This window comes from Nanorana parkeri, unplaced genomic scaffold, assembly GCF_000935625.1.
Source record: "Nanorana parkeri isolate BGI_ZX_2015 unplaced genomic scaffold, ASM93562v1 scaffold104, whole genome shotgun sequence".
NCBI classification, from domain to species: Eukaryota; Metazoa; Chordata; class Amphibia; order Anura; family Dicroglossidae; genus Nanorana; species Nanorana parkeri.
The window spans coordinates 2,063,321-2,078,997 of NW_017306372.1; the positions used below are offsets into that span (position 1 = coordinate 2,063,321).

At 42.5% G+C, this 15,677-nt stretch overlaps 1 protein-coding gene across 1 annotated transcript in view; it reads right to left on the minus strand.

The window, feature by feature from the left end:
* Nucleotides 1-3,853, minus strand: part of SMARCA5 (SWI/SNF related, matrix associated, actin dependent regulator of chromatin, subfamily a, member 5) — a 34,128-nt gene extending 30,275 nt beyond the window's left edge. Inside the window, exons 1-2 of the mRNA XM_018552987.1 lie at nucleotides 3,560-3,853; nucleotides 229-315 (exon numbers count right to left, since the gene is read on the minus strand). Of these exons, the coding sequence (XP_018408489.1) occupies nucleotides 229-315; nucleotides 3,560-3,691 (219 nt within the window). The 5' untranslated portion in view covers nucleotides 3,692-3,853. The remainder of the gene's footprint in view (nucleotides 1-228; nucleotides 316-3,559) is intronic.
* Nucleotides 3,854-15,677: the final 11,824 nt, after the last annotated feature.

The following is a 15,677-nucleotide window of genomic DNA, read 5'->3' on the forward strand; positions in this document are numbered from 1 at the left end:
CGTGGCTGCCAGTCACCACTCTCTGCAGGGAGATGATTGAGAAGTGAGCGAGCGTCGGTATGTGTTCGCTCACTTCCCGATCTTTTGAGCCGACCTGTGAGTTTAATTGTCACACGTCAACTCGAACTATGAGGGTGAGTGATTTTCACTCGCCTCATAGTTCTCCTTTAAATTAGATTATAATTCATCATGATTGTTTTAGCTTTGAAACTAAATGTAGAAATGTACCCTTTTCTCCTCATAAGCAGGATCTGCGTCACTACTTTCCGTTTGTTTAAAAAGGGAATCGCTTTCGTCATTTTCAGACTGTCCTCCCTATAAGAAAGAAAATAACAATTGGTTAAGCCAACCCAAACGTTTGATTCCAATGAGAAATGCATACAAATATAGACAGTCACTTTTAAAAGGAGAACTAGGAGGTAAGTGATTTCACTCAACCTCATAGTTCGAGTCGACGTGTGACAATGAAACTGTCACAGGTCAGCTCAATAGATCGGGAAGCGAGCGAACACATACCATGCTCGCTCACTTCTCGATACGGTCCCTGCAGAGAGGGCGACTCACTCATGGCTCCCTGCAGGGATTCCCCCGCTCCGATCATCCAGCACTGACTGGCAGAACGGATGTGGGAGGGGGCGGGTACAGCTGGCTCTACCTCTAGATAGGCAGAGCCAGCTGTCACTCACGCAGCTGGGTGGATATCGACAGTAATGTCGGGATCCGTCCCGGCTGCGACGGTCTCAGTATACCGAGAGCTGTAGCTTGCGGTATACTGAGCTTTGGGTCACGGGAGGACGCTAGTTTATGTCCTCCCCTGACCCTTAGGAGAACTTTGGGGAAAAACACTTACCCCATAGTTCTCATTTAACTCTTTCAGTAGCAAAGATTAAATGGGCAGTGCAGCCCTACGTTTAACTGGATACAGCAAAGAAAGCAAAACAGCTTGAATCTTACCATATGACAAAAAGTACTAAGTTAAAATATTAAAGAGTGCATTATTCAACATTTACGATGTCTGCTAGAATAAACTGACAGTCCTAAAAATAATAAATCTACAAGGCACATAAAAAACTTCTCAATGTACAAGCACGGTGTTATAAACATTAGAAAGAAATTAAACATTTTTAATTCATGTAGAATGTTTGCGAACTCTGTGTTTCCGAAATCCATCAGCGTACCCAATACTGATATCCCAAGTTACCATTCTCATCAAATCTCACGCCATATCTCACACCATTTGGAGCAACTTTAGGGAAGATTCTTAACACATGAATACAGCTCGCTCGATGAGAGAAAGCACTTCTTAAATAAAGACAGGCCATGAAACAACCAGCCATAAAGAAACGCCAACTTCGACCACTTCATCTGAAGAAATAAGAAAACGTCACTACTCTGTAATCAAATGGTCCGAGAAGCTCACAATATATAGTATGAGTGGTCGCTAGTGGCGCTAGTTTTTGTTGAGCAGTAAAAGTGCTACAAAAAAGTTCAGTGTGAAAGGCGGCAAAATGAGAGAAAGTCCATAATTGTCAGCAGAACAGGAATACAGAGGAAGTCTAATAGTGGCACTCATTCCCATTTCTCTTATTTCAGTGAAATGTACTATTACCTCTGTTATGTTTATGGGGCAAGCAGTAACGGTAATACGTCACAACTGGACATAGTAAACAATCCTTGCTGCATTAACTTCTTGTATGCCAAATATTCAAACTGGTGGTGACACATTGATCAAGTTATAGACCATCGCCAGCACTCCAAAGTAGAAAATCCAACATTTACTGAGGTTGCATAGAGAGGCAAAGTTCTTGTGACCCCTGTGTCAAGGTTGCTACCTTGGGAAAGGGTACCACACGTCCCCAAAACATTAGATTTATAGGGAACATTATTAAAAAGTGACACTGAAATTCAGGAGTTAAATCTTATTAATGGATTCAAGTTCCTTAACCATTAACAAAAATGTATCTTATTTTTGTATCACTCGGCTGTAGATCCTCAAATCATCTCTGAATTGGTGCTGACGATGTCCTTCCTTCTGGAGGGTGGCTACTTTTGTTCCCCATGATCCCTGTGTGTTGTAAAGTAGCCACAACTCCTAGCTTACTTCCTTGATGAACTACAATCTCAATACAAATTAGTAAACTAAACATGAGATTGTAGCCCATCACAGAAGTGAGCTTGGAGTGGTGTCTACTTTACAACACACACACACACGGACAACAAAAGTAGCCACCCTCCAGAAGGAAGGACAGTGTCAGCACCAATTCAGAGATGATTTGAGGATCTTCAGCCGAGTGATAAATAAGATACAAATACAAATCCCAGCAATGTTGTAAAGTAGACACCGCTCCAAGCTCACTCCCTTAACGGACTACAATCTCAATACAAAAATGATTAAACTAAACTTGAGAATGTAGTCCATCATGGGAGAGGTGGTTACTTTACAACACACACATGGACCATAGGGAATGTTTACCGCACATATTACAATCTGATTGCACAGTCTCCTTTAGAATTACCATGTATGTTTTGCAAGGGTCTGTCTGATCAGACAGTTTACATATACCTTTATATCAAGATAAAAGCAGAACTCTGTGAAAAACGTTTAAGCCTTGCAGTGAGGCTATCCTCGCACTGAAATAAGATACAAATACAAAATGATTAAACTAAACTTGAGAATGTAGTCCATCATGGGAGAGGTGGTTACTTTACAACACACACATGGACCATAGGGAATGTTTACCGCACATATTACAATCTGATTGCACAGTCTCCTTTAGAATTACCATGTATGTTTTGCAAGGGTCTGTCTGATCAGACAGTTTACATATACCTTTATATCAAGATAAAAGCAGAACTCTGTGAAAAACGTTTAAGCCTTGCAGTGAGGCTATCCTCGCACTGCAAGAGTTAACTGCTCGTTTTGGTTTTGTGAGGAAAATAAAGTCTTACTCACCTGATCCTCCGTTACCATCTGATTGTACAATCTCCTTTAGATTGACCAACAACTATGGAGTGCAAGGAGCTGCCTGATTGGATTAGGTAGGTCCTCCTGTTACATAGATTTGATAAATCTAAATTTGACTGTTAGATCATCAACTATGTAAAACAAGGACCAGCCTGACTGGATTTAAATTAAATGGGTTGTCGTTATATTACATACCGGTAGTTCCAGTAAATCTAAATTAGACTGTACAACCTGACTGTATAGTGCATGGCCTGGTCATCACAGAAGGACTACAAGTCCCAGATTGTTTGGCACAGGCTGGTAGAACACAACAATAACAAAAGGACACAGCAGCTGATATATAGATGGTTGTACAGCCTGGGCTCACACTAGGCACACAGTCCTGGACTCGATTGCTCCATCAGTGGAGACATGATGTCAGAGGAAAGGCCTCCACCACATACACATATAACACAGGCGGACTAGAGTCTTCAATAAATATACCGGAAAGCCGTCTGGTGTCAGCGTGACACCCGGGGACATGAAGCGTCGGAGCCATAACGCAGTAGGCGCACGGCCTGGATACTGGAGGCGCTTCTCATCAGCCCCGCTCACCTCCATCACTTCCTCCTTCACACCGGCTTCTTCAGCGGCCACCTCCGTCTTCTTCCCGCCCTCTTCCCCCGCCATCTCTTCCTTCATCGCCTCCGAGCCCAAATCCTGCTTCTCCGCGCTGTCCTCGGACATCCTCCCTTCGGTCTTCTCCCACCACAGGCGGTTACAATGGACACAGAGCCGGCACACAGGAGGTGGGCGGCGCTATACGACACACGCGGGTGGCGGGAGATACTCTGCCAGAAAAGCGCGCGCTCAGTGTGCCGGCTTTTTTTTTTTATTACACCCCGAGCGCGTTCCCGTCCTGTGAAAGAAGTATCGCGAGATCGTTTCACCTCCGGTTCCTATAGGTCAGCAGGCGAGGCTTTGGAGTTTTCTATTAGCCCAAACCAAACGTTTTTTAATGGGTGGCTGCGTCAAGCTTTAATTTGACGGCAGGGAGTGCATCACCACCGCGCTTTTTTAAGTAGGGATCTACGTCAGTTACATATGTGTAGTAGGAGCGCGCACGTAGTGCAGGGCAGGCTTATGGATGAATGAGGGGCGGAGTTTCATTGTGTTGACGTATAGACAGACCTCGGAGGAAAGTCTCGCGGGACGGTGTGCCTCCGCGGCTTATTGGTTTGCCGCGTGCTGCGGGTGACGTAGGAAGCGGCAGGGTCTTCCTTTGTTCTGTTCAGCTTTCGAGCTCTCTGTACCTCGGACGTATCTATTGTTCACCTTACATGCCAACAATTATTCCGCCCGTGTCGTTGTGTGAGGAAACACTGGGACTAACGTTTTCTGACCGGGAACGCGTTTTATGCGTGTCCCATAGTGGTACAAGAGTCAGGGGAGATGTACAATAACTGGAGCAGCTGTAGGTGGTGGCCAATCGGTTTCTATCTTCAGCTGGTGGGTAAAGCTTTAAAAACGAAAGCCAGAAGCTGATTGGTTGCCATGTACAGCTGTTCCAGATTCCCTCTGCTGGAGTCTAAGGCCCCGTTCACATTGAGCGATTTATCGCGCGATTTTTGCAGCGATATCGCTCATATTTCCGCACTATATCGCTCTATGTAGCTTCACCAATACATTTCAATGTCGCTCAATATCGCTTGTAGCTCGTCGCTGGTAGCTTGTCGCTTCTACATGACCCTTTTTTTAGAGCGATTTTGAGCGATATTGCTCCTGATTGCATACAGCCCAATAGGAAGATGTCACGTCGCTCAAAGTCGCGCGATTTGCATGTCGCTCAGTGTGAATGGGGTCTTAAGGTGGCCATACACTTTACAACCCTCGCAAGACTTTTGGCTTGCGAGGGTTGTAAAGTAATTTTAAAAACGTACGATCTGCCCATCTTGGACAGGCAGATCTTACTTGCGATCATCGCAAGCCCGCTTATGCGTGTGGCCCTATCCAGATCTTTACGTACTGTGTTAGTTAACCACAGAGCACTTTCCAGGTCCAGAGCCGTGGTCCTCTGGTGTGACCCAGTTTCTGAAGATTCTTTAATGTGTGGGCCATTGGTTTCCATGGAAAGGGTTAACACACTGAAGATTTAAGTGCTGTGTCACCAGTTGGTGCACACACGCAATCCATGCTGTTACCACCTGTTCAGACTGAGGCAACATCGTCCCACTAGGGCTGCAACAACTAATCATAGCTATAGAGGACTACAAAACCCAGCAATAGTACATTACACAGCGCAATGCAGAATACCACTAGCTATAGAGGACTACAAAACCCAGCAATAGTACATTATAAAGCGCAATGCAGAATACCGCCAGCTATGATGTACTATTGCTGGGATTTGTTGTGCTCCTCTATAGCTGGTGGTATTCTGCATTGCGCTGTATAATGTACTATTGCTGGGTTTTGGAGTCCTCTATAGCTGGTGCCATTCTGCATTCATTGCTGTATAATTTTTTTCACTTTTCCATTTCACTATATTGTTAACCACACTTTTTTTCTATTTTACTTCCACCGCTCCAAGCTTGCTCCTGTGATGGACTGCTATCTCAATACAAACTAGAAGTCCTATCACTGGAGCCATTTTTTAAAATGTATTTTATTTTTTATCCGATTAATCGAACTTAATAATCGGCTAACTAATCAATTTTGAAAATAATCGTTAGCTGCAGCTCTACGTCCCACCATTGCTCCTATTTGCAAGAGACATGAAGTTCCACCTCGGTTAGTCCTTGCTGCCCCCTTCAGCGACTTGGTCAGCTTTGGCCATTTGAACCTCTCCTGATTTCCGCAGCTGGTTCCATAAGTTTACAGTTTTTCCCCTGATGTTCTCAGTCTGTGCAGTGCAGCATTTTGGATCCGAAGTGGAACGATTGCAATCCCACTGCAGTTCATAATTAACTAAAAGTTTCTGGACAACCTGCAGTGTCCCTCCTCAGGTACCGGACATCAGCAAACTGGATCGTTGTTCCCTTCTTGAGCTAATACAAGTCTCAGAGTCTTCTTTATCTCTGTTTGGTGTGACCCCTTCCTCTGCCGTATCTATACTTCCCCTACAGAATCATTATCGGACATGCCTGCAGCTATAGTGGCATTCTGAGCCTTCTGTTACAAAGGCTTTTGTTGATGAGTCCCACAAATCCTAGATAGATCATTTTGTCCCTGAGGAGCTGCAGGCAGCTGCCATAACTTCACTCATACCTAGGCCTTTTGTCCCTCAAAGCTAAGTGCGCCAAAATGCTCAAGACAAGGAATTGCATTCGCTTGTCTGGAGCACAACAAAATTCTCATGACAAGGAATTCCATTGATTTATATGGCCCCTGTTCACGTCTGAGCGTTTTGTCGCAAAAAAAGTTTCCCATTGAAATCTATGGGACCAAAAGTCCTGCAATCTGACAAAAAGTAGCTCATGTACAGTACTTTTTCCAGCGACAGGTGTTTTTCTGCTTGCAGCAAATCTCTCGGGTGTAAACAAGGACCATAGAAATTAATGGGATTCCTTGTCTTGAGCGTTTTGATGCACTTACCTTTAAACGACAAAACGTGTAAGTGTGAACAGGGACTTAAGCAACTATACTGGTTCCTTACAATGTGGTGTGTGTACCACCTTAACAATGGAAGAAAAGCCTATAGCTTCTACTAGTGCTGTTACTAATCTGGGATCCTTAAGAGGTCCCAAGACTACCAAAACATTTCTGTTACACTCCCTACTTAAAGGTGTATGTGGACTGAAAAACTCTTGATAAACAATTCACTCCTCCGAAACTTTTTACAGACCAATACCTATTTAAGGGGGCCTTTATTACAAAGTGGGCGGATCCCACTGTGGATCTAGTGATATTTTGCCTTAATTAAGCAATAACCGTGCCTGTTGAAGATGCACCAGTATCTATGGATCCTGGTAACAAAACTTTGGAGGCCCTTTCTAAATCCTTGTTTTTGCTAGTAGGCCATGCTTTGCAACCTATAATAGCTGTGATGCTAGTCTGTCAGATCTTTGGGGAATGGACTAAACCCATGGTAAAGGAGTCAGCTACTATTCTTTCCCTTTATTTGTAGAGTCCTTAGAGCTCATGCCAACAGCCCTACATTTTGGCGTTTTTCTGCTCAGGTGTGAACAAGGGCCAAATCATGGGATTTCTTGTGTTGGGCATTTAGAAGCGCTTTTCCAACTGCTCAAAAACGCCTTGGTGTGAACCAGGCCTTAGAATGAATGCCAATCTGTAGGGCTGGGGAGGAGTCCTAGACACCTTGCTGGTACAAGGCACTTGGTCGCTGAAGGGATATCATCTCCAGTTTGACATTTTACACCTCTGACTGATTTGGTTCTCCCTACAGCACTAGATATTATGAATAGAGAATAAACAACTTATGCAGATTCAGTCAGACAACTCCACAGAAGTGACGTACAACAGCCATCAGGAAGTAACCAGAAGTGTTGCTGCAGCAAAAGAGTTATAAAGGACTCTACTGTGGGCAGAACTTCACATTCTAGCCTTGTCCTTTGTTCACATTCCAGGCATGGACAATTTGCAGACAGACTATCTCAGCTAGAGAATGTTCTCTACACCCAGTATTTCAGGACCTATGCCCACAGGTGGGGGACCTAGGATGTAAACCTTCTGGCCTACAGGTTCAACAACAAACTGGAAAGGTTTGTCTCCAGATGTACATTGTTAAAAGCTAGAGAGTCTACCTCAGGTAATATCTATCAATGCACATTAAAGGGATATTTTGCCTGGCGTGAGGAAAAAAGATTTCACAGGAAAAAATACTCTGTTGGAAGAATCCTGACCTTTCTGCAATCAGGCTTGGATCAGGATTTGGCCTTGAGTTTCATTAAGGGCCAAATCACGGCTCCTGTGATCATATATCAAAAAAACCCAATCGTAGAATTATGTACAGGTTGTCTCTTACGTAAAGTACCATTTCTTGTCAAGGTACAAGGTAGTGTTGAAACCTAGAGTCTCCTTCCTTTCGCCCCTTCACCTCAATAATGACATTGTTCTTTCATCTCTGTCCAGCTCCTGCACATCAGAAGGTAATTTCCCTTCCCTGCCTGGATGTAGTATGCGATATGTGGGTTTACCACTCTGCCACTGCTTCCATTAGAGAGTCTGACTCTTATCAGTCCTGATGGTCCACATAAAGGGGAACCAGATTCTCATTCCAACAGTTCTCAGTGGCTCAGACAGATTGTTTTTCAAGCTTATGGTCTTAAAGTGTATTTCCACTTTTTCAGTCAAGTTCGAGAAAATTCCACTATATGTTTGTGTTGTTATGCATTCACACAGCAAACCTGATATATACCTTTTGCTTTTGTTTATCTACAGTATATGTGAAATAAGCTACCAGCACCAATGGGTATATTCTGTATCTCACTATGAATAACGGAAAATTGTATATTTCCTGACGCCAATACATGGCAGCATACAAATGGGTTTAGCTCCACCCCGCACCCAATCACAGAACCAGTTATACTATACATTAAAGCACACCTCCCAAGGCCACCATTCTCTTAACAAGCACTCAATGTGAAAGCCATGGGAGGGTCCTGTATGCTGCTATGTATTGGCGTCAGGAAAGGAAAATTACTGAAAGGTAAGTATACAATTTTCCTGACACCAACATGGCAGGATACGAATGGGACATAGCAAGCAAAAACAAGGCAGGGCAAAAGTCGAGATATTTATCTAATTTACACAATTGTTAAACACATTCAGAACCAAACTTCACCATGGACAAAGTTCCTGGATTGACTGTGTAATGGGACAGGAACATATACCAGGTTACTGCCATCCAGAATAACGCTGGAGATACACCACAATCTGAGGAGCAGTGCTGACAATAGGGCTGAAAATATTGAAATTTCATAGAGCCATTGCATGTGCACTCTTTTTTTTTTAATACCTACCTGACCCTTATAGAATGTAGCCTGTCTCTTGGGGGAAGGCAGATGTCTTCATCATGCTGCCATGATGGCGGAAGCAAATGAATATGAAAGGACCCCAAGAGAACATTTCCTGCACCCCATACTCTGAAAATATGGGGGAGGCTTCCCTTATAAAATAGCATTTAGCCACCTGACCAAAGGGAACTTCACAACAAGGAGAGGCTGAACCTGTGCGATAGGCTAGAAGGAGCCGGCAAGGTAAGGGTAGCGCTGAGGGGAGGGCTTCTGATGATTGCAGTGCTGATCGGGCAGTGTGCGCTCAGTATTTCCAGGGGGGTCCCTGGAAAAGCACCCTCCCAGTCCAGAGGGCTGGCAGGGAGGAGGGGGGCGCTCGCTCGTCCCGTCCCCCCCTTTCCTGCCCTGCTAGGCCTGTGCTCGGATCAAGGTTAGGAATTCTAGGGGGACCCTACATTTTTCCCCCCATTTTTGGGGGTGGGCTTCCTCCCTAAAACTCCTACCTGACCTAAAGGGCCTGGTATGACTTTGGGGAGGAACCCCACACATTTTTTTTTATAGGGGTCCCTCCTAACTTTTCTACCAGACATAAAGGGTCTAATATGGTTTGGGAGGGGGGCCCCACGCTGGTTTTTTTTTTACTTCTCTTTCATTTTTTTTACATTCATTTAAATCATTTTTTACAATTTTTATCTCTTTTGTTTACATTTTTTTTTATTCTGCTTGCAACCCCGGCTAAAATCAACTGTACTGAGCCGAAGTGAATAGCCGAACGCCGTTCGGCTCAGTTCACTTCAGCTGAGTTATTCACTCGGCTGCCTTCGGCAGCTTAGTGAATGACCCTTTAAGTTTTACCAGGTAGATTTGGATGTTTTAGGTATGTGGGCTTGTTATCGTTTTGTTACTGCTGCCCACCATTCAGTTGAACTGTTGTTGGGCTTTCCATTTGTCTCTATATCCTGTGTCCCTTAATGAACAAGAAAGAAAATAGAATTTTTCTCTTACTCCTAGTTCCGCTTTTCTTTAAAACTGAAGTATGCTAGGAGGGGGTTATACCTGGCTGTCCACTTTTTCGTGATTGCCAGTGTTCAAATCCTCCTGTAGGTGTCATTATAACCAAATTGTCTCTGTCCCCCTTAAAGTAGTATTAAACTCTCATTTTTTTTCAAGAATGAATCCAGATCAAAGAAATATACATTGCCCAGAAAAGTGTATCTTTAAAGAGAAACTTTACCCACCAACCTAATGTCTCCCCAAAAAATTGGCTTTTAAGGCATGCCACCTGTCAAGGTTGCCAGTGTGCTTATTACAGCTTGCACACATTTTAGGTCTACAGATAGTTAAACAACCTAAAATGATATGTTTTATAAAGCAGAGGCAATGGAGAATAGAATGGTGGCAATTGCAATTTTTGTCACACGATATTTGCACAACTGTTTATCAGACTCAATTTTTTTGTAGTAAAAAATACATTCAAATTAATTTTGGTGCACACTATCACAGAATAATGCCCTTTTTTGTCAAATAAAAAACAGGAGGTTGGTTTGAATAAATAAATACCAAACAAGTCAAGCCTTAAAACTGCATGCACTTGTGAAATGGCATCAAACTTTGGTACCCAAAATTATCCATTGGTTACTCTTTAAAATACTTTGAAGGTCATCAATTTAGAGTTAACTGCGAATAATGGCTCTAGAATTATTGCTCTCATTCTGGTGTGCGTGGTAATATGCAGCAAGGTCTGGGGCAATCATTTTTGCTAGTAGACGTATCTATTTAGGTATGTGGTTGTGGGTGCTTTACACTTGTTTTGTCTTTTTTTTTATATATATATATTTTTTTACTTCATTTTATTGGTATCACATAAAGGGCTAATAGCCCCTGATGTGGTAGTACATTATACATGACAGGTTCTCTTTAAGGAAACAAACCCTAAATCACCTTTTTACTCCACTGAAGCCAATCAGTCACGGATCGTGCTTGATCAGCTGCTTTCCGGCCTCTATGGTTGGGGAATGACTTCTCTGAACCTGGAAGAGACAACAAAAGGTCACTGGTCCCATCTTGACAAGAACACACACCATAGCCGTCTCAGGCCCACAGGAGGGGCAGTAGAGGCCTAGTTACAAGGGGAGATCAAGTGGGGGGGTGCAGCTTGCGAAACCGGCTGTATAATCACTTCCAAAACAAAGCCAACAGTCGGCAATACCAGCCGGGAAATAATTTAAGGGCCCATTCACATCGGCAGCCACGCAAAACCTCTTGGCTACTGGTATGCAGGTGCCTAGCTGATCTGCTGATTGTGATGCATTGCGCTGTTTCCTTTTTTTTTTTTTTTAACTTTATTGAAATGTCACAAGTGATATTTCAGTAAGTTATATGGGTGCTGTGCTGTGCCAATGCAGTTGTACTGTGTCACGCTGTGCTGAAAGAAAGTACGGCATACTGTACTTTTTTTCAGCCCACACCATCACAACGTGGTGGAGTGTACTGAGCCCATCTGGAACTAGGCAAACTGTCTTGCGTTGTGGCTGCGCTGAGAAAATCAGCCAAACGCATTGGGTGTGAATGAGCCCTTAAAGGAGAACTATGGGGTTAAGGCTTTTCCCCATAGTTCTCCTTGGGGTAACGGGAGGACACAAACTAGCGTCCTCCCGTCACCCTAGGCTCGGTATACTGCGAGCTGTAGCTCGCGGTATACTGCGACGCCGCAGCTGAAGCGGATCCCGACAATTATGTCTGGATCCGCCCAGCATGACTGACAGCTGACTCTGCCTACCTAGAGGCAGAGCCAGCTGTACCCGCCCCCTTCCCCGTCCGTTCCGCCAGTCAACGCTGGCGGAGGGGGGAATCCAGCCCCTCCCCTGTCACGGCAGAGAGCCGTGGCAGGATCGAGAGATGAGCAAACGCCGGTATGTGTTCGCTCACCTCCCGATCTACTGAGCCGACCTGTGACAGTCTCATTGGCACAGGTCGGCTAGAACTATGAGGTGAGTGAAAAGCACTCACCTCATAGTTCTCCTTTAAAGCCGATGCTGCCGTGGACATAAGCCTTACGTCCATGGGAGCAGAACTGTTATTGATTCTGGGAAGCAGATTTTATAGTAAGTACAAAAATCCCATTTTTTGTTGTTTTCAGGAGAGTCCCTCTCAAATAGCATAAGAACATTAGAAATCAGCTGCTGTGTCAAATTAGAATAAACATTATGACTATTAGGGCTGCACCGATACCAATGCTAGTATCTGTATCGGTGCCAATACCGAGTATTTGGGTGAGTATGGGTTCAAATGCTCCGATACCGGAACTTCCGGGCAGAGGGAGATTTCCTATGACAGGTAATGCCTCACCGCCTGGCTTCCCAGCCAATCATGGAGCCGGCTTCCTGGCCAATCAGGAAGCCAGGCAGCGGGTAGTGACCCGCAACCCAGCTTCATGATAGGGAAATAAATATCAGCAAATACAGATAATCTAAAAACATAATAATGTTTAATAAAAATGTATCTAGAAAAGTGTCTAAATATTGCATAAATAGCCTTTTTTTTTTCTCTACCAGCGATCTGTGATCTCCCTTGTTATTATCCACCAACAGTCTGTAATTTGCCTTTTTCATTATCCACCAGGGACCTGTGATCTACCTTCCTGTTTTCCACCAATGATCTGGGATCTCCCTTTTTTATTATCCACCAGGTTATCTGCATATGCTGATATTATTAGAAAAAACATTGAATAGTATTGGGGGTTATCGGTTGGTATGCATGTTCACCGAATTGTAGTCATAAATACTGTGATATTGTCGTGGGACCAGGGGTGCCCTCTTACCTGGGGTCCGGCGGGTGCGACGGAGATCGTAGGGTCCTTCTTGGGGTGAATTGGTGCCCGGCGGCGTGCTGCATGTGTGCACATGACATGCGTGCGTGACGTGCGCATGTGGCACTGCTGTGGCTTCTTAGTTGCTTCAGGTGCTGGTCATTGCCGGGGAGGGCCTTGTGAGATAGTAAAAATGTACTTTACCCATTCTGTATTTTCACCATTCAGTGAATGGACTTGTGTTGTTTGTACTATAATAGAATATTACATTCTTAATATTGTGTTATGCTTTAATAACCAATATGTAACATAAATGGAAGGAATATTTGTTATTGTATTGTTATTATATTAATTTTGGCAACATTAGTACCATTTAGAGTAAAATGTCATTTGTCTTATTGGTCTGTTGAATGAAAGTCAGCCAAGTTGGGCCTTATCACACATTTACAATGCACAGGTTGGTGCATGCCCACCTATGAGAATATGTCACATGCTTAGATAGCACAGTCATTATTACTGCAGTAGTCCTTGAGGAATTGTTTGAAATCCAGGTACTTAAAAACAGTCTGCTAGAATAGGATTAGAAGAACAATAATTACTTTGCACCACATGTGCAGTATATAAGAAACCTAACAGTCCATTCAACCCATACAAGTATCCTTGTTCACCATGAATATTCATGCAGTATTTATTCATGTGATTGTAATTATTTTAGCTTTTATAGGCATCCCAGGCAATCTACTCCTAATGTATACAACAGCCACAGCTTCTGAGAAGTTATCTATTTCTGAGTTCTTTATCCTGCACATTTCTGCTGCCAATATGGCACAGCTCACAGCACGGATCCCTACTATATTAGTTTCTCATCAAGGTGGTGTTTGTTATCCAATGGCTTTGCCATGCAAAATGTCTCTCTTTATATTATTTTGTAGTCGGAAAGCGTGTATATGGTTTACACTACTGCTTGATATATATCACTTTGTGAAACTGACAATCAGGACTGGATTTTTAAGGTTTGTGTTCCTAAACCGCAGATGTGTAATTTTCTTCCTGGCCATGAACTGGGTGATGTGGATTGCAGTTGGACTGCCATATGTTCTACTAATTCCTTCTGACCGACCAAGGCAACAAGGCTCCATAAATAACAGTACCTGCTTTTGTTCTTTTTTTGACTCATTAATTGAAACTGATTCATTCGTGAAAACCTATGATATGATTTTTGGAACTGTTGTACAGACTGTGGCTATCATCCTAATGTGCTTGGTGGACATTAAGGTTGTATGGATGCTTGTGAAACATCAGCAAGCAACATTTCCAGAAACGACCACGCAGAGACTCAGAAATCATCAGTGAGAAGTCAGTGCTATTAAGGTCATCACAAGCTTGGTGGTTTTTTTTGTGCTTTGCCATCTTCTAGATGCCTTTCTTCGAAATTACTCAGGTCACCCTGTTTCTGAGCTTCTGAGAAGAGGATTTGAACACTTATATCCTTCCTTAACTCCTTTCATTTTGGGTTTTGGAGATCAGAGATTCAGGCAAAAAGTAGCATGTGTCTTGTGTTACAGAGACTGTAAGAAGACCAAAGTAAGACACATTAATACAGTTTCTTAAGTTATTTGAAATGTATAGCTCAGAAAAGAAAAATATGTCTTGTGTTGTTAAGTATGTTTTCTACTATTGTGAATTAAAGTAATTTATTAATTTCTTTGTGTGAATCAGACTAAGCAACAGTTGTGTATCTGCAGGTTTTTTACATCATTATTATATTGTAAATCTGCTCAGTATTTATGTTGTCTGGTGATGCAAATTAATTCCAAGTGCATTATGTTGATGCAATGAAAGGAACATTTAAATGATACACATTTCAATACTGTTGTACAGACTGTGGCTATCATCCTAATGTGCTTGGTGGACATTAAGGTTGTATGGATGCTTGTGAAACATCAGCAAGCAACATTTCCAGAAACGACCACGCAGAGACTCAGAAATCATCAGTGAGAAGTCAGTGCTATTAAGGTCATCACAAGCTTGGTGGTTTTTTGTGCTGCCATCTTCTAAATGCCTTTCTTCGAAATTACTCAGGTCACCCTGTTTCTGAGCTTCTGAGAAGAGGATTTGAGCACTTATATCCTTCCTTAACTCCGTTCATTTTGGGTTTTGGAGATCAGAGATTAAGGCAAAAATAGCATGTGTCTTGTGTTACAGAGACTGTAAGAAGACCAAAGTAAGACACATTAATACAGTTTCTTAAGTTATTTGGAATGTATAGCTCAGAAAAGACAAATATGTCTTGTGTTGTTAATTGTGATAAGTATATGTTCTAATATTGTGAATTAAAATAATTAGACTAAGCAACAGTTGTATTATCTGCAGGTTTGTTGACTTCATTATTGTATTGTAAATCTGCTCAGTATTTATGTTGTCTGGTGATGCAAAAAAAAAAAGCAAATTAATTCCAAGTGCATTGTGTTGATGCAATGAAAGGAACATTTAAATGATACAAATTTCAGTACTTTGAAATTGATATGCTCCCAAATATGTTTATAGACATGGATACCAAAAATAGAAAAAATATGGGACTGAGTGATTAAATATGGTGGAATGAAATGACCACAGATTCTTGTTGCATTTTTCCACCACATAAAAGATGAGACATGAAGGATTGCTCTTAGCAACACCTCTGCCTTTGTGCTAATCCTCTCTTTTTAATTTTAAATAACCAGACCCATAACTTTTATAGACATGTTGTCATTATTTATTAAAATATTATTAGCAAATATATGTAATTATATTTGTGTTGTGTAGTGCCTTTGAGTTGTTACTATCGTGCAGGCTTTAGAATGTGATAGAAAGAGATGGCAATTGCACTAGCCAGATTACTTGATCAATTCAAAATTCTTCCAGTAAGCATTTTGGAATTCTCCAATCTAAGATCAACAAATTACCCTCCCCC